The sequence below is a fragment of the Ciconia boyciana genome, chromosome 17, assembly GCF_034638445.1.
Source record: "Ciconia boyciana chromosome 17, ASM3463844v1, whole genome shotgun sequence".
Classification (NCBI taxonomy): Eukaryota; Metazoa; Chordata; class Aves; order Ciconiiformes; family Ciconiidae; genus Ciconia; species Ciconia boyciana.
The window spans coordinates 4,367,047-4,386,599 of record NC_132950.1 but is presented as its reverse complement, the minus strand read 5'-3'; the positions used below and the strand labels follow the sequence as shown (position 1 = coordinate 4,386,599).

General features: G+C 42.2%; 2 protein-coding genes across 2 annotated transcripts in view; one reads left to right on the top strand and one right to left on the bottom strand.

Annotated features, from left to right (window-relative positions):
• The window catches only part of RABEP1 (rabaptin, RAB GTPase binding effector protein 1), a 53,238-nt gene extending 44,412 nt beyond the window's left edge, over positions 1–8,826 (top strand). Inside the window, exons 14-18 of the mRNA XM_072881830.1 lie at positions 516–705; positions 1,001–1,056; positions 1,948–2,046; positions 2,847–2,963; positions 4,646–8,826. Coding sequence (XP_072737931.1) covers positions 516–705; positions 1,001–1,056; positions 1,948–2,046; positions 2,847–2,963; positions 4,646–4,747 — 564 coding nt within the window. The 3' untranslated portion in view covers positions 4,748–8,826. The remainder of the gene's footprint in view (positions 1–515; positions 706–1,000; positions 1,057–1,947; positions 2,047–2,846; positions 2,964–4,645) is intronic.
• Positions 8,827–9,082: 256 nt separating this feature from the next.
• On the bottom strand, positions 9,083–19,510 carry NUP88 (nucleoporin 88). The gene is made up of 17 exons (XM_072881831.1): positions 19,238–19,510; positions 18,743–18,912; positions 18,161–18,286; positions 17,856–17,942; positions 17,056–17,232; positions 15,802–15,985; positions 15,215–15,365; positions 14,412–14,510; positions 14,172–14,262; positions 13,109–13,210; positions 12,197–12,355; positions 11,623–11,748; positions 11,006–11,071; positions 10,679–10,759; positions 10,203–10,329; positions 9,686–9,804; positions 9,083–9,302 (listed from the first exon to the last, which is right to left on the bottom strand). The coding sequence occupies exons 1-17, from the start codon at positions 19,472–19,474 to the stop codon at positions 9,239–9,241; spliced, it is 2,166 nt and encodes a 721-aa protein (XP_072737932.1). The 5' UTR covers positions 19,475–19,510; the 3' UTR covers positions 9,083–9,238.
• Positions 19,511–19,553: the final 43 nt, after the last annotated feature.

The following is a 19,553-nucleotide window of genomic DNA, read 5'->3' as shown; positions in this document are numbered from 1 at the left end:
GGTATGGATAGATAACAGTAAAATGAGTTAACTATGGCCTGACAACTGCTCTGTTGTCAGTTATCCCAGTTCAGCTAGTTTAAGGTGTATTTTGCAACTGGGCACACAAGTGTTCAGTCACCGTGGCTCCAATGTAGGTATTTATTCAATAAATAAAGCTTAGTCAGTCATTAAGACCAGTAATAATCCTGAGCCTTGAATAATGATAAGCCTTGTCATCCTTTTCATGGCCACTCCCTTACGCTCAAGCATGTCAAGCTTAAAAGATCGTGGGGGGTGAAGGGCAGGGGGGAGAGGGTCATAAGCCTGTGGAGACATGAATCTTTACACGTTATTCATTTACTATGGCCAAGCAGACTGTGCGGTTTGGTTTAATGCCTTGCTGGATGCAAGATCTGGTATGGTGGGACAAACCTTGGGGTAGTATAACTTTGTCTTTGGCTTGTATGCTGATAAACGTAGTACTGTGTGTATCTGAAGATCATAATACAAATCTTTGCTAATCATTGATTCAGGAGCTCCGTGAGCTGATTTTAAAATATCGTGAAGACATAATTAGTGTGCGGACAGCAGCAGATCACCTTGAGGAGAAACTTAAGGCAGAGATTTTATTCTTAAAAGAACAGATTCAAGCTGAACAATATTTGAAAGAAAATATAGAAGAAACTCTACAGCTGGAAATAGAGAATTGCAAAGAGGAAATAGGTGAGCAGGGGTAAAACAGTCTCAAACTAGGAATATTAGAAATTAGTAAGATAAGTGAAGACTTGATTTTGTGATAAGTAGACTTATCTGAATGTTAAATACTGTCCATTTTTGATAGCAGATACAACAAAGCTGTGCAGCTGAAAACAAAAGTACAATTATTTGTTTACCTTTGAGAGGTACCTTTGATGTATCATGTGCTTAATTCTCCTTTAAATATTAACAGAAGTAAACAGGATATGTCCAGTTTCCTGTGTTTTTCTTGCATTTAAGCTTTAATATTCTTGGTTTTCAGCTTCCATTTCCAGTTTAAAAGCTGAACTGGAAAGAATAAAAGTGGAAAAGGAACAGGTAAGGAGCCCTTTCACTGTGGAGTTTTTGTTTTTGTTTTCAAACAAAAAGAATAGGATTTTTTTTCTGCTAGTTCTATCAGTGACACTGTGTTGCTTACTTTGACATCAGCCTCAGAGAAAATTAACTTTTTTTCCATCTGCCTTTGAGGTGTCAGTAACACTTCAGATATATTTTTGTACGATGTTTAGCATGCCCAGTATTGGGAGGGAAATAGAGCTGAACTAAGGAGAGAATTCTGAAACACATAACATTATTGTTCTTTCATCTCAACATGCTCGTGGGATGCTGGAGTGCTGGCTTATTTGCACAGATAACCTTTCGTTTCTATAAGAAGGAACAGCAGTCTATGCATTTGCACAAATTTTCTTACTGAAGGCACTGACACTGTACTGGACGCTCTCAGTCTATTGCAACTCTTGGTATTAACTAAGAATGTACCTGTGTTGTAACTGCACCTGTGTGGCTTCTGTGACTGTTTCAAAGGGAACAGAGAAGGTCATGCCTGGAACTTTGAAGGACAGAATAGCTGTATTGATGCCAGTGTAGGACTGGGACATGTTTATAGTTCTGTTCCTTAAAAGGTGTTTTGTCTGTTTATTAAACTGTAACCTAAATATTGGGTTAACTAATTCCTAACTAACATTAGGCTACCTAATAATAACCTAAATGTCAGGTTTGGCCATTTCTCTCCAGCTCCAAAAAGAAATAAATGGAGAGAAAGAGATGTTATTGAGGTGTTTTCTATGTCCCTAGGAGAGATTATTGAGGTGTATTTCTGAGTCCTGGGAAAGACACTTGGGCTATACTTCCTGTATGGCAGGACTGTGAGAAATGGAAATGTTAGGAATTTTAGTTAATACTTTTTTAATTATTATTATTACAATATAGTTGGAAAGTTCTTCGCAGGAAAACCTGCAGCAGCTGGAGAGTCTGCAGGAAACAAAAAACACTCTAGAAGAACAGTTGAAGAAGGAGACAGCAGCAAAGGTAGCTATGATGTCTGGGTATGAAGTATATATGCATTTTCTCTGATGATCAAACTGTGGTCAGAAGATGTATCACTACATGAGAATGAAAAAGGAAGCTTTTGAATGTTGATAAGATTCTGGCAGTGAAATAGTATCCGTTGGATGCTGTTTAAATCATCATCCCAATCACTTTGCACTTGGATTTGTAAAGCAGTAGATTTGAATTCTTGCTGACTTGAGTATCTCTTTTGGGTTGTCTTCCAAAGTTAGGCTTCAGTAACATTTCTGCATATAGAAGGCTTCCTGACTAACCAAACCTTGGTTTCAATGCTTTGATACTTTTCAATAAATATCATTTTTGTTGTTGCTGTAGGAAGGAGCCTTACTTTGGCAGTCAGATGAATTAATTGTGATCTGTTTTCTCTCTCTTGAGCCCTGCTCCCCCCCGACTTTTTTGACTAAAACTCTAGACAGCAAGGTCTTTTCACCAGCAGATTACTGCCCTTCATCTATGGTCGTGTTCCATTAAAACTCAGAAATCTGCTTTTTTATTTTGAGATCCTTGGACATAGTGCTGTTAAAAGTCATGGGGCTTTTTCATGCTTTAACCAATCTAATGGGGATGTCTGTCTGGGTATTAGCCCCCAGTTTTGCAATTAAGAAAACTGAGGTGTAGAAAGAGTGATTGGTTTAATTTCTTGCCAGGACTCTCAGTATAACCATGCTTCTTTGCTCTAGTATCATGCTTTAATCAGTTTATACAAACTTCTCCTTTTTTATTCAGTTTAGGCATAGCATAAAGAATCTCTTTCTCTTCAGGCAAACCTTGAACAGCTGGTGTTTGAAGAGAAGAATAAAGCTCAGCGGTTGCAGACTGAATTAGATGTCAGTGAGCAAGTGCAGAGAGATTTTGTAAAGCTTTCTCAGACGCTTCAGGTAAGGGAAGTACAGTCAATTTGTAAGGTGCTACTTTTGCTTCTTTACTTCTCCAGAGCAGTTGTAAATTTTCTTATGTTGGTATTCATGAACTATTTTAAAAGTTATTAGTATAATAAACTGATCAAGTGTTCCTAGTATAATATTAGTATTTAAAGCCTATTGGGGATTTTATTCTGATTACTTGATTCCAACCAATTCTCAGCAGCAAAGATACACAACTATTGCACTAAAAGGAACTGTAGAGAGGCATAAATGATGGCGCCTTTAGACCCTAGCATTTTATTGTCCATCTCCTAGTGTTTTTCCAGTATGTTACTTTTCATAGCAAATCATTAGGGTGCAAATATTTGAGGACAAAGTAATAAATTTGTACTGTTTGAAGAACCATTTCATATATTCATATCATGTTATATTTACTGCTTTCTATTTATACTATCTAAAAGCCTTATCCTTGCTATTGTCACTGTTGCTATCCTTGTATTTCCTTCAAAAAGTGGAACCTGTGGTTGGCAATGAGATACCGAGAGGTGGCTGAAGGAAGGAGTTTTAGCAGGGGTGTTCATCAAGGCTAATTCCAGTTTGTCAAGCTGATCTCTCTTTCTTTCTGTTAACTGTAGAGAGGTGAAGGGACCTGCAGCTTTTGTGTTTGCAGGGGGACTAACTGTTCCCTCAGGGAGCCAGGCTAGATTGGTCTCACCTTCGGTGTCCGTGTTTTTAGAATTTGCACCCCCCTCACGTTCCAGCTTACTAGAAATCTTGCTCACAAAGGAGGTACTGAATTTCAGCACTGTCTCCTTTGAGTTCTCGGCCAGTTGGCTCGGTGAAATTCAGCAGAATTAAAAATACAAATTTTTTTGAGTCAAGCATTCAGGTGTATTTGGAAAACTAAAACAGGAATATAGGAGATTGTTTACTAGACAGAGTTTAGCTGGATGGACAATAGGGAACTGTCCTCTTTTGTTCTGGCTGTTTCTGGAGGAGTAGGTAGAACAAAGGAGACTATTGAATTGTCCTGGCTAGTGAAGTTGCTTCTTGTTTGTCATAATCCAGTTTGTGGTTTTGGGGGGTTTTTTTGTTTTTCTTTTTTTTTTTTTAAAGTACTGCATGTGCTGGTTTATGCAGTTCTTAAAGCAAAAACATATACACCACTTGAAAGATGTGTGGCAGACTCTTCCAAAACTTGCAGGCAGTTTAGTAGGCCTTCAGTACTGAGCTCAGTAAGAGTGTTGTAGCTCTCTATTTTGTGTTTTCTTTCTGCCCCTAAGCAGTTCTTACACCTTAGTTTCTCAGCAGTTAGTGCTTTCAGTTTAAACAGGGGTTTGTGCCATCTCCACCGTGCACAGTACAAGATCCGCTGCGTAACATGAGAAATTACCATCGAATGAGGATTTTGGTTTGTCACAGAGTGACAATGAAGGCTTGCTTGAGCCCCGCAGAAAGTGGCTTTTTATTCTGAAAACACAACTGCCTTATGTCTTCCTTCCCCCGTTCTTGTTTCTAAATTAAGCTTGTGCTCCTTCACACGTTGCATTTTTCAGCCAATGATAATTTGATCTCTCTTCTGCTTGCACAGGTACTAGAGGTTGCTAACATTGCCTGTTGGCTCAGTTCTGGTTATGGGTCTATGGTCTTGCACCAGCACGTCTTACTAGCTCATTGCATCTGTTGGTTTTCTGTAGGTGCAGCTGGAGCGGATCCGGCAGGCAGATTCCCTGGAGAGAATCCGTGCAATCCTGAATGACACAAAACTGACGGACATTAATCAGCTTCCTGAAACATGACACCCTGATGAGCGGGCTCCAAGGCTGCATTTGGGGTTTTTAACTCATCTTTATAGCAACATTAATTATTATTTAACTCTAACCGAAAGAGCAGAAGACAACAGAGGGGAGCAATGACTAAGTTTTGTTTCTAGAGGGAAAAAGGTTTCGTACTGGGCAGGAAGAGAGCACGAGGGTGACTTGCAGTGTAGGAAGGAGAACTTTCTAATGGAAACACTAATGAGTGCAGTGTTTCGTGTTCCACTGAGTGGGATCAGTCCTTACATTCTGAAAAACTTCCCCTCTTTCAGCCGACTTCGTAACCTAATATAGAGTTTTGGAACATTTACCCCCTGTCTTTCCCTCTTACCTTTCCCCCCCACTACTGTGATCAAAGTAGCTGCTGGAAACCATATTGTCCCTCCAAAACATTGAAGAGCAAAGTGGTTGAAGTTTTTCTGTTTGAATAGTCAGTAACAGTATTCAGCTAGCAGAGAGAATGAGGTGTAGAGTATGCTGTATGAATATTTTATATTAAAATATGACTTTATTAGCAGGACACTGGATATTGATCTTATTTCATAACTCAGTACTTTGTTTTTTTCTTTTTTTCTTTTTTTCTTTTTACCATTGACTTTGTGTTGAAGAATCTGAATGCTGCTGAAACGTGGTGGACATGAGTGAGCTGTGTGTCTCCTGAACAGATAAATGCTAATCCAAAAAAAAAGAAAAATGTACTGAGAATTTAGCTCCTTGAAATTTTTCCGTTGAATTCTGATACTTAAGGAAAAGCACAAGAAATGCACTGTTTTGTAATCTCTTTTCACAAATGTAATTTTGAATATGGAACTACAGCTGGTTCTTTCTCATTGCTGAAGCCGAGCAGTACCTGTAATCCATTCTCTGTGTGTGTGTGGGGAAAAAAAAAAGCTAGTATAAATCCTGTGCATTGTCTGAGCATTGGCATGGGGTTTATGCAGGTCTGCTTTGCTCTGGCAGGTGACACCAGGTGTAAAGTTGCTAGCTTTCACTGGAAAGTGTCAAGGTAAGGTGCTGAATGAAGCAGTCAGCTTGACCCACCTCTTCTGGGTCAGTGTATAATAAGAGTATGCGAAACAGGGATTGCACTCTCCATCACAGAGCACAAATGCGCTGGAGCTGCATTATTCTGCTGGTTCAAGTTTGAAAGGTACAGTGCATCTCTTACTTTAAAGTATGGTATCATGGTATTGCTTGGAGTTGACTCCTACACTGTCCCATATTTCTATAACCATACATTTAAATTACACTATGTAACATGACAGCAGAGGCAAGAAATTCTTGTGATCAATCAGGTGCTAGGTTTGGGTTTCTTGTTGTATAAATGTGTGGTGGTAACATGACCATTCCTCCTCTTTTTTCTCCTTCCGTTGGAGTTTCATGCACACAGTTGGATAGCAATGGTTTCATGTACGGTTGCAGGTGTTTGGTAATACTGGTGTTGCAAATTGAGTTCTTGAACTGGCCCCTACTTAAACTCAATTAAAAGAAAGAGGGCTGAAGGAGCAGATCATTACTGTCCAAAATTTAGAACTTAGACTTTCCTCCATTGCATATTGTTTTTTCTTGACGTACTTGACCATAGATCTGAAGGTGATGAAGAAAACCGGAAGTGACAGAAAATGCTCCAAACTGTAATGCACATGACTATATTTTAAGTTCTTAAATCCTATTTTTAGCAGTGTATATCCTGCTACTAACCTAAAAGTTAGAACCGGTGGTTTTGAAGAGGAATGCCTTAAAAACAGCCAAAAAGAAGCATACAAGCTCAATTCCTTGTCACTCATTGCAAGAATTAAAGCATTTTATTCACCCTAGCAATTAATTCCTTTCATAAGCCTGATGCCTAAAAGCCATTTTTCCTACCTTAGTAAGGACTAAAATAGATGGCAGAGTTGTCATCTTCCAGATGACACTTAATTTCACTTAAAAGTGAAATTGAAATGTGGCTTAGGTTCTTCATTAATTGGCTATTACCAGATTTTGGGGGTTTTAACCTTTCTTACTATTTGCTGAACTGTGAGGTGACAGCAGCTGCCTCCTGATGCATAAATCCAATACCAGATGTTTGGCATTCAGTTTTCCAATGGTTAGGGTCCTATTCTGTAGAATAAACTTTGGAGAAAAAAATATCGGCCTTTAATAGGAGCTGCAGAATGAAAAGCTTTTTCCTCTGTTCCCTTCCTTCCCAAAAACTAACTCTTAACTGGTTACTGATACCTAACCTGTGCAGCAGTGTTTAAGGAAGCCTGTTGTATGGCAAAACTACACCAAATCCTATACATCTCTTCAGCAAGCTGAACACTTGAGGAAACGCACCTGAAGACCTATGCAGAAAATGAATTTTTGGTTGAGTTTCTGGACTGTCCTCCTAGTGCAAGAGAGCAAGGAACGCAGCTGTTCATGGCCTTTCAGCATCCTTTCTGGTCCATGTGTCGGTGCCCGTTCTCAGCAGCCCTACCTTCCTGTCTGCTCTAAACAACCGCAGCCGTAGCTGACCATTTTAGGTTGTTTCAAATAGTACAGGGCTGATGTGGCTTTTCCTTAGTGTACTTTTACAAATTGTTGACATGGCTTTCTATAGGTGTGGTGTTGTCAGATTGCAGATGATGGCTGCAGGATGTCTTTCTGCAGGCCGTAAGGGAAGACAGGTGAGTGGGCAATCAGTTTGTGATCTTTCATAGACACAGTGACAAATGTAACAGTTGCAGAATGGAGTTTTGCATGTGTGTGTGTGTTCGTATGCATGCTTGTGTATTTTTCTTGGTGGACGGCGATGGCATGTTGGTCTAGTTAGAGGAGGCTGGAGGTGGATGCAGTAGGGCACGAAGGGGACCGAGATGAGAACTCACCTGAAAGGGCTGGTGCTGACTACCGGCTGCCTTGCTTTGAAGCCAGGCACCGTGTGAGTCAGTGAAGGAACCTCCTTTTGGTTTGGAGAGGAAGGGTATTACGATTACTGTATGGTGGTTTTCCTTATTACCACCTTACTCCTTCATGCACCCGAACACCTTTATGCCTGTTTAAGTAGTAGCTGTGACCATTTTAGAGTTGACGCATGAGTGACCTTTTTCACCAACCAGTGCAAATTTCTTATTTTTAAATTAGAAACCTGACTGTCACAGAAGTGGTGGGAGATGTGCTCACTACATACAGCTGTACTCCTAACCCAGAGGGGCTGTCCCTCCCAGGGAAGGACAGCACAGCTTCAGAAGCAGTACCTCAAGCTTCTGCTGAACTTAAACTTCAAGGGGCCTTTAAAAACAAAACAAAACCGTGTGTGCCAAATTCGCAGAGCAAATTTAAAAGACTGTAAAAGCTCTTGTAGAGATACTCACTGGATGGATTAGGGTGGTATTACTCATAAAACATCAGAAAACAAATGCTCTTCCCTCCAGTTCTTGGTGTGCTGGAGCTTGATTTGAGTAGGGTGGTAGGTTCTCCTCGCTTAGTAAGAGATTCTTAACAGGCACTACTTCCAACCTGGCAGGTCAGCTAGGATACGCAGGGTGAGTGGATGGGAAAACCGGATTCTGTTCATGTAGACTGTAAAAGGGACGAGATCAAGTTTTGTATGCATTCCTATACTTGTATAGTCTTAATCTGTACAAAAAGAAGTGTTCTTGCAGCATGTCTGGTAACCTTGTTACCCAACAGGTAATAACAGCCCTCCTTTCCTTACAGCTTTACTTTGGCACCTCTTACTGTGCCACTTTTGTAGCAGTGCAGTACTACTTTTCAAAACTGAGCTTGACCATGTCACCTTTTCTAAGGGGTGGGGGGAGGGGACAGCAATTCTTTATTGTCCACTGAAGTTTGTCTACAGCAGATAAATAATTGGCCTTTTAATGTCAAGACGGACTCCAGAGCCATCTTTGGATACAGGCAAACTGAGTGTTTGGAAGTTAATACTGCATTCCAGTGAACCAAGCCATTGGTGTCCTGTGCAATTGTGGATGTAGAATTCTGCTGTCTACAGGATTCAAGTGTAACCATTTGTTAACTGTATTGAAGGTGTGTCCTTTATGAAGAAAGTGTTCCAAATTAAAAAAAAAAAAAGCTGCTGAAATGTGTGCGCTTCTCTGGTCTTTCTACTCTGCCTTCTGCCACAGGCCTCCCCCGCAGTCACCATGCCATGGAGCAAAGGTAGAAGTCATCTCCCAGAGTAACCCCAGGCAGCTTTCTGAAGGAAGTAGCAAAACCTTCCCACAGCACTGAGCTAGCTGTAAGTATTACACTGTAACACGCTTAAGGTTTAAAATACCTGCTGCAGTCTCCTTCCAGGAGAAAAGCAAAAAAACCACAGCATGTAAGGAGTCTTATCAAAAGTATTTTATTTCACAGACCATCTTTACAAAATAACAAGTAAAAGGCATATTGTTCAACATACAAATGTTAAATATACAAGGGGAAATACCAGGGAAAATTAAAGCTCATCCAGCCTTTCGGTGTAGGTTCCTTGTCATGGACATGTTAGAAGTTCACACGGCTTCTGATGTCATTGATCTGTTTTACCATTTCCCTTATGTGTTCTCCCCTTCAAGAAAAATAAATTCAAGTCAAAAGGCTGCAAGTCATTTTTGCTAGAGGCTAATCAGGAAATAAAATACTTCATATGGTAGAAGCAGAGAATGGGAGCACAGTTGCAAGTCATTTTGTTAACGATAGGCTGGATACAGACTGCCAAAAGATCCTTGGGCAAAAAGGAGACTTAAACTAAATCTGCTTTAATAGTAGTGTAAGATGGCCAGTGGTGCTGTCACACTTTACGCTTCAAGCCATCTCAACAAGCTCCAACTGGTGCAGCAGTCAGCCCCTCATGCAGCACAGAGGTTAAATTATACCCTAGAAACTTGAACAGAATTGCTTATGGAAGTGCCAGGGCTTGAATTCTACAGGAAGATCCAAGCTTTAACTTACTCCTCTTTCAGGACGGTTTGGATGCACTTGCTCTGGTAGGCACTGAGGGTGATGCTGGGTTTTTGGGGGCTGGTACCCTTCTCCATCTTTTTCTGCTGGTACTCCTTTTTCATTTTAACCTAGAAGGCACGTACAAAAAGAAGACCCCACTCAGTGTTGGTACTGCCCGCCAAAGGGAAAGCTTGTTATAGTTACAAACTGGTGTGTTGTACTGCAATAAATGCTGATTCTTTTGGGGTTAAAATCTGCTTGCTTTTGCTCACTTCCTCCCACAAAGAGAAGAGAAAGCTAGCGCTAAAGCCGAGGAAGGTGTGTAGACTTTCTTAGGGTTTATACTGAGTTGCAGAGGTTCTGTCTATGTTACTAACAAGGATCAGAAGTTGTTTTAGTATGTTGTTGCTAATTTAACAAAAGTACAAAGGTGCTTCAGTGGAAGGACAGTATTTCATCAGCACTATCGTTAGGTGCGAGTGGGATGTTGTCAACAACCTACCAGCCAGATAATTCGTTATCTCACCTGTCTGATAGTATTGCTCAAGTGCTGCAGCTGGTCGTGTATTGTCTGCAATTCTTTCTTCATATCTTTTTCACTGTCTGATAGAACAGGAAGCTGAGAGTGGAAACTCCGAAGTACTTTCTTCATCCTTTGTGTATGAAGCAAGAAATGTTGCTGAATTAACTTGCCTATTAGACCAGTTACGCTAAGACACCAACAGTCTTGCACTTCTGTCACTCCTTCCTAAGTCTCAGGGGCTCAAGACTTTACTTTCCTCTTTCAGATAGTGTCACATAGCATTTCTAAATGGCAAGCTGACTCAGTCTGGACCTGAAGTAGTACTGAAAAATCACCACTGAGCTCCAACAAAGAGAATGTCAGAAGCCTGCTCTTCTAACAAACCAGGGTGGCACTTCCTGCCCCTCTGTTCTACCACGCTTGCAAACTTCTGTACAACAGCACGTGAGCTGTGATGGCACAGTGTAGTTTGCGCTCACCTGTTCATAATATCTTCTTGCTTCTCTTTGGCTTCCTCATACTTGTCGGCCAAGCGCTCAGCCATTTCCCGCAAACTTTTCCTTTATGCAAGTGAGAAATGTTTATTTACTTTAGATTGACATGCAAGGTGGTCTGTATGTGGACACAGGACGAGGAGCCTGAAAAAGCAAGCTGGAGCAGGGGCTGAACCTACATGCTTCATTATAGCTTCCGAAATGCATTCGCTTCCCACGTGTTTCACACAGGACCCTGCATAAAGTACTTTTTACACAAAGGTCCATCATTCCTGATGTTGGACTTGATAAAAGCAGACGGATTATACTCACCTTTCCTCTCGACAGCAATTAAGATCTTCCAGTTGTTTCTTTTTCTGTCCCCACAGCAGCTTCACTCTTAAAATAAATACATAAGTAAAATCAAACTGCCCACAAGAGCAATCCAGTTGAATTGGGATTTAGGCCACACAGAAAATATGACAGAAGTGATTAATGCTCCTAGGAGTATGAAGAACTAAAGACACTGAAAAAGGGCCAGTGGTGAGAACAAAATCCTCCATTTTGTCCTAACTTTATACTATAAATAAATAACTATAATTTGAAGAAGCAGAGACTTACTTAAGCAACTTTCCTTTTAGCAGCTTTGTCAGGATTATTGCTGAGGTTAGAGGATTTCCTGCCATGCGCAGGCAGACTGACAACAGAAAAAGAGAAGTATTTTCTGTGTGTGTGTTTACTTTTTTTCCTTTCCCCATGAGTCACTACAGAGATCAAGTATTGCGCTCACCCCTGCTTTCCCTAGTAGCTCAGTTTTCAGTTCTGGTACTCCATTAGTCTTACCTAAGAACATTTTACTCATTTACAAGGGTTAGTCCAGCAGAGGAGTTTAGTGATGATGTTTCACAGAGACATTGTACAGCATGTATTTATGAGGGGTTTTGTCTTACCTTTGCTGAATTTCCTCTTTTGCCAGATCTTGTTTCAGTATATATTCCTCTCTGAACACTTGTGTGGCTCTGCTAAGAAGCTGAAGGCATTCTTCAGGGGGAGGAGCAGCATCTTTATCAGCAGATCTTCAGAATATGAGACAGGTTTTTACAATCTTACTCTAACATGTTCCTTTGAAAGGCTACACCACTTACAGTATTTATGGTAAGGGCTCTAGGGGGCTCAGTTATGGAAGTGAGGGACTATAATTAAATCCCTTTGCTATAAATCATTTTTCTTCTATGAGGAAATCCCAAGGTATCTTAAGATACTCAAAACCCAATGGGACAAGCAATGAGCAACCCAACCAGCTGAGGTCAGCCCTGCTTTGAGCAGGGGCCTGGAGCAAGATGATTCCCCTCCCAGCCTACATCGTTACTTGATTTGATGCTGTCCCTGTACAGAGAGAGAGGTGCAAGTGGGCTGCAGAAGCTGTGCCCCCATTATCGCTATGTCCCATCAGGAGCTGATGAACACACAGTATTCCTGAGAGTCATCCCTCTTCAGGTCCCCTAGGAAAGCACATTTACTTACTTGAGAAGCAAGGGATTGGCAGAACTGCGCTGCAGGATGCTTCGGATATGCTTCTCAAATGAATGCTGTGACTCAGCCAGGATACGGAGAGGGGAAAAAGCAACATCTTTGTCTTCTCTGGTACACAGCAGGGGAGGGGATGCAGGATGGACTGTACTTCTACCAAAGAACATCAAATTGGAGAACACAGTTTAAACCAGAAAAATTTAAACTACGTCAAGAGTTTAAATGGTAGTTAAAACAAAGTGTGGAATTTATGTATTACAGCAGTAAGTCAGAAATGTTCCAAGAGAAAATATTTCAATTATGTGGTAGATCCAGCTCTAGACAAGGTTGGTGGAGCTCGCATCCTCACATCTTTCTGTTTGGCCACAGCTGAAAACTAGCAAGAATTGTAAATAGCCTTTTCCTTAAGGAGAAGGTTCCATAACAAGGCAAGCAAGCACTCAAATGGCAGAATGACCTGCTTTTCAAAGCAGCCTAAAGCAATTTAAGAACCCACATTTTTTTTCCCCCTTTCATGCAAACATAACCTTGGTGCCCATTAAGAACCTCTGTACTACTCTGTAAACAAATTTCTGATTTGCAGATTTCCCTCATAATAAAAATGAAGGAAAAAAACCCCCAACAATACTGTCTCGAGCCTTCTGATGCAAACTCTTGTCCTAATACTCATTAAAAGTGATACAGATTAATTATATTCCCTACAACCACCTTATCAGTAGTAAATAACTACTATAATAACACTTAAGTGCTCAGCCAGGGAGGGTTCAGAAGGCAAACTTCATTGTGTGTCATAAGAGATGCAGAAGTCTGGGGTGAAAGGATCAAAAGAATAATTAAAACAAATAATATCCTGACATCCTTTTCATGCAACAGTCATGGATTTCAAACCGATGAAGAGCCACGTACAAGAGAGGCCTTGTAATACACTCATAGGTGTTTGTGATGCAGATCATTGTGGGCCCCAGGATGTCAGAAACGATCCAAAATCCTCTAATGGGAGCAGGTTGCCTGAAGGGAAGAAAACACAAGAATTACCCGCTCAAAAAAGTTCTTTGTTCCTGAAGTTGTTGTGCAAGTTCACTCTTTTGGAAAAGCCCTCGCTATAGCAGTTGGCCTAAGCCGGACACCTTTCACTAAGCTCAGAACCACTCCCTGGAATGAGTCCTGCAGAATAATAATTCTCATACCGCACAATCTGGCTGGCAGTCAGATGTACCAGGACAAACTCATCCCTCCTGGGAGAGGGAGCACTTCTAAGTTAACTGTGAAACAGAAGCAAAAATCTGCTGTGACCCAGGAAACATTACCCACCCCTAGTGCAAGGCCCAGACTTCCTCAGGAGAGAACACAGGTGCTCTGCATACCACCTTTTTGCTCCAAATGCCCTCTCCCCAGGTAACTACTAACACCACTGGAGAGTCACCATCTGTGCTAGCTTAGATGACTAACACCTACTAATAAACTTTTTTTTTTTTCATTTTCATTATGTTTAATATCTAGCATTCTATAAAAATTATTAGGCCTTACAAAATAAAGCAGACAGATAAATATTACATAGCCCAGAAAATGATGTCTCCTAAGCCTGACTAGGGGACCTCAGGAGCCCCCAAAAAATCAGATGTTCTTTCAAGGCATTGTTTGATCTTTAAGAAGTGGATAAGAGGAACATGTCAGCATTCAAGACTCCTAGCCAAATCAACCCTCAGAGCTGTCCTGGGTCAGGTAAATGGAAGTGAAAATCTCTGCTGGTTTGATGGATGATTTGCAGACAGTAACACAGGCATTTAGCTTACCTCCCTACCCATGCATTAAGAATCCTAATGCACAAACCACTTATTTGTGTTATTTGAATTCTGTTGAGCTGACTTCATTATTTTTAATGCAAGAATGCAGCAAAAGAGGGCAAATCATAAATATTTTCCACAGCGACTCACTGATTTGGAAGCAATAGAAAGGGTTTGGTTTTTACCTGCATGGCAATGGTTTTGTACAAAGAATATGTTCAACAAAGCACTTCTGTTCTGCTCCCAGCTCTTGTAAACTGTCTTTGTCTTCTTCATCTACAAAGAGATTTGTCACAATGCGCGAGATGCACGTTGCAGGGTAAGGGATGCTCGGTATTACCCACATCCACCACTTGTTACCACCAAATGTAGGTGATCGGATAGTAATCTCTTCCCTCTACATGCAACAGAGTCTCGCCACTCACCTGAACCAAGGAATTTGTGCAGTTTATTGATCCACGTCAACCCCACACTATGGACACCAGCTTCATGTGTGCAGTGGTAGCGAGAGGGACATTTCGGATCTGAAATTTAAACAGCAAATGTAAGAGAAGGCACTGAACTGAGAAAAACTCATCCTTCAAATCTGCGTCATTGAACATGGGTATCAACTTACCGTCCAGTCAGCATTAACATCTTGTTGCAAGTACTAACTCGTCCCCATGCAAAAACTGAGCTAGATGCGTTGGCCACGTTATTAGAGTTCCACATAAAATTAAATTACGCTTGAAATATCTGATGAATTGTTTTGAACTATTCCTATCACACCACATCTGTGTCAATCCACCAGATTTTGAAGAGAAGATCAGTTAAAGCCAGCAGACCAGCATTTTGACAAGCTTCTTGTTCAGAAAGACCCAAACGCTTTGTCCTACCCAACCTCCTGCCCCCCAACTACATTGGACAGTCTAATAAGCAGATACCAATTCTTCCTTCAAGATCACCATTCCCACAGCACTTGTTGGTCATCAAGGCTGCCACAACTTCTACTTTATAATCCACAGCTGAAATAATTTAGTATTATGTGACTATATGTAACCTGCCCTTCAGTAAACACTAAAGCACCTCCCAGGCTTGCTCTTTCCACAGCTTTATTGAAGACATCAGGCAAATCCTTACTCTAATACCACTCTTTGACACCAATGATAATTCGTAAATAGCTCAATCCTAAATCCTATTCAGGAAATAAAGCAAGTAAAAGCCACAACAGCCTGAATGACAGCCCTACCTTGATGCAATTTGATTGGGCAAGAGAAATCAGACTCCAAAGGCTCTTCTTCGTCTCCTGATGCCAGTTTCAGTGCAAGTTCCAGCTCAACACATTCAAACACATACAGGGAAGGAATAAGGTCAGATCTTGGGTCCCATGACTTTTCTGACTGTAAAGAGCATTGAATTCTTCTTCAGACATCATTTCAATAGAAATGCCAACACAAACAACATCAAGAAAGAGTTACATAATATCGGCAAGGGTATGAATTGTTAGGGGAAGTGGTTCAAGTCTCTTTATTTTTTTACTTAAAAATAAGTTTCTCTCAGAAACATGGTTTCTTCTTAGAAGATCCTCTGTAAAATAGTTCATAGTAAGTTTGATCAAAACCCAATAGACCTGCAGGATACACAGAACTGACATGTAAAATAAAATCACCAGAGAATCACAGGGACTGGCTGGAATAGGAGGAAGACTCACTACCTCATTATAAAAGAATGCAGCTTTGGCACTCGGCATTCACTTCCAGGCATCCTGCCATCTTGCAGCCAGGAACTTTGACTAAAGAAACAAAAATACATATAGAAAAAAACAAGACAAGGTACCTGCTCATCGTCCTCTTCTCCATCCAGTACCACACAGTGATAAAGCATTCCTGACTCAGTGGCAATCACCAGGATGTTTGGAACACAAGGCAGGCAAAGGACAGCGCAGGCATCATAGCCATAGTTATCTTCTGCAGCAGGGTGCATGGGCAGAGGGCCGAGCAGCTTGCCAAGGTTTCCAGTGCTGGAATAAAGAAGATGTGTTCAGAACACAAGGTGTGGAAGGAGAGTTCCCCATGGCTGCCTGCGGGACTTTGTTGGACAATAACTATAAAATAAAGATGATTTTAAAAAAACACCCAAAAACCAATGGTTTGGAGTTCTGTTTAATTTCCATTAGATAGTAGCAACCCAGGCTTCTGCAGATTAAGAGTCTGCACTACACCTACTTAGTGGAGATCTCACAAAAGAAATTGGACCTCAGTAATAAGGTTTCATGCTTTGAAAGCAACCAAGCTACATTTCAACAAATTCAAGAGGAAACATTTTCATACAAGAACACAAAGCACTCATGGAAAGCTCAAGTTAATTATCTTTACCACTTAATTGTTTTCTTGCTTAATAAAGCACTTTACAAGCAGCATTTTGCGGCCTGGCATTTCTCTAGGTAGAACTTTTGAAGGACTAAGCCTAGTTCATTGCCTACAGATCTGCTCAAAGCTGCATCATTTCTCATGCAGAGGCAAACAGTGCTGTTTCTAACCTAAACACCACACATTTTATTATTCAGTTACACTAGATCTAACTTGCAAGTTTTCTGAAGTGATTTTTTTTGTGTATCGTGTTTATATTCTTGATTCATATTCTTGACCTTTCATTACGGAACATGCCTGCAAACCCTCTATGACCTTAAAATATTTCTTTTCCTAAGATGCCACTGGCTCTTTCAGCCTCATCCGAAGCTAAGAACGCCTGTGCTGTGAACTGAAGGCCCCAAAATACACCAGCCTTAGCCCCACTGATCTTTTAACAGTCGAGTGTCTTCATTTCAAATTTCTGATTGTAAACAACGGACAGCGGATCCTCAACAGTGCAAACTGCACCCTTAACGTCTGGATGAAAAAGGATGACACACTATTCTTGGATTTCAGTCTGTTAGCACTGCCACAGAGAGATAAACCAGGCTGCAATACAACAAAACTCAGCCCAGCCTCCATTACAGAGTCCCAGCCAAACTGAGAGATGGCTCTCTAACCCCAACATTGTGCAAACATACAAGCGCCCCATGAAACCTGCGGATGAATGCAATCCTACCTCTGTAGCAGGCTGATATACGTGAGGAATGTCTCTCCATTTTCATATAAAATGTAAAGTGGGTAGGCCAACACTTCTTCACTCCCTCGCTGTCCAAGAATGTTCCTTGGGACCGGCACTAGGGGGCCGAAGTCAAATGCCACAGCGGTCTCTCCCAGCGATGCTGTATAGGCTCTCCTAGGGACAAGTCAGAACAAGGCCTGAAGTCAGCAGTGACTGTGAGAACACGTGTTTAACTAGGTACGTCGGTATGTGCTGACAAATTACTGCTAAACACCTGTCCATCAGTCCTTTGACATATGCTATTTTCAGCAGCAAAAGCATGCAAGTAACGTCCTTCTTATGGTACCTCATTGCTGCAATACACCCACCAGCCAGCCCCGTTTCACAGGATAAAAGAGGAGGGTGTACTGGTATTTCCGGTGTAGCGCATCAGTCTGTGACTCGACTAGCAGAGACCCTCGAGTTTTTCCTTTCCAACTAGGCCAACTATTTCCAAGAGGGAAATAAAAAGATGATTTATTTTCTGCATTCCCCACTCAAAAAGCCCTTCTTAACCCTATCTTAAAGGCAATGTATATTTTTCAACTGACTACTCTGACGAACACTTGACTGTACAGTTTGTTACCACTTTCTTTTAGAAGGATGGGGAAAAAAAAGTGTAGTTACAGGAAGAAGTCCATGAAAAAAAATCACATCAGATTTTCAGGTAGATTTATCAGTTATTCATTAAAAACACAACAGAGAATACAGAGCTTATTCTGTCAAAAGCGTTTCAAAATACAAGAAGCCACACAAACCCTTTTTTGATTGTAAGAGTCTCCTCCTCAGTGTCAGAAAGAGCAATCACTTTGATGGGCGTCTGAGGCACCTTCAGACTGTAAAACCTAGAGGAAAGAAACAGCAGCAGCATTCATTCAGCTGGCAGTGTCGCACACGTCCCTGCTGATGCAGGAACATCAAATGGTGTCAGTTTAAACTTTCTCCCATCCTATTTTTTATTGGTAATCCTGGTAAGAATGGCAGAACATAAATATCTAGTGAAAAATCAGACTGGCTGTGACCAAAAAAATACTTATATAATCAACTGCAAACAGGTTTTTACCTTATAGTGTTATCTGAAGTCAAGAGCACAATATGGGGCTCTAATGTCTCACAGGGATACCAGGCAGCGTGCTTTAAAGTCAGAGATGTTGAGCTTGTGAAGAACCTTTCCGCAATAGGAATAGTGCTGAAATACAGAGCAGGAATATACAGTTACAAGAAACACAGAAGTTATTTCTGAAGGGAAGTGGGGGCAAGGGGAGCTAGAAACCCACTTAAAAGGTCTCAAAGCCATTAGCTGTATTATTCTTAAAGTTGAAGGGACAGCATTAACTCGAAGCCCTTTGTTATGTCCATCTAGCCATGTGCTTTTAGCTACCATAGCTAAAAGACCCCAGGAAGGCTAGAGAATACCACAGAAGAGCACCTTACTCCTCAGCAATTGCAACAAGTTTAGAAGGTCGTTTATTTGGGTCACTTGATGACCAGCAAGGCCCTGAGCCAAAATAACTTCACTTGTGGTTGTCCCTACAACCCCGATACAACCAATGTCTTCCATATCTGTTTGGCCCCAGGAGAGGAGAGGCTGTCAAGGGACGACGGCAGGACAAGGGTGTCGTTAACCGCCTGAGGTCTCACCCACCTACAGTTCACCGTGGATTTCCCACCTTCAAACTCTGAATTCTTCCCCCAGCGTTTAGGCAGCTCCAGCACCATGAGCCCCTTCGTACCGATGAGCGACACATGATGCTGCGTGGGGCTTAACAGCATCTGATAAACCTCAAAAAGGGGCGGGTTTATGCAGAGAAGGGTCTGAAAATACAAATATTACAGTTAAGCACAAGCCGTCAAAAGCGCTCACAGAAGTATGGCGTATCTTTACTTCGGACGGCGATTCCTACAACGGCTACAAGGTGCAGGACGAGGCAAAAACTTGTCTCCAGCCACAGCACCGCACGAAGCCTCCACTTGTGCGTTTCACTGAGGAACTACCCGCGACAGCGGGCTGGAGGGGAACTACCCGGCCGGGGGCCCTCAGGGACCGGCCCCCCTCAGCCCCGCTCCCGGCACGGCCCCCCCTCACCCCTCATAACCGCCCCCCACCCCGCCTCGGCCCCCCCTCAGCGCCGGGCCCCACCTGGTAGCGGCTGAGCCCGGCGGAGTCGGGCCCGCCGAGGCGGCGGAGGCCGATGGCGTGCAGGGCGCTGAGCTCGCTGTCCCAGAGGAAGAGGTCTCCGTCGAGGCCGAAGAGGAGGTTGCGGATGAGGGGCGGCCGCGCGGCGGGGCTGGGGGCGCGATCGCGGAGGCGGCTCAGCACCGCGTGCTGCGGCAGGGCCGCGCGCCACTGCTCCGCCGGGCCCCACTCGGCCGCCATCGCCGCCGCGCAGCTGTCGCGCGACCGCGGCGTCACCGCCCGCGCCGCCAATCGGCGAGGCCGCGCCCCCGCCGCGCCG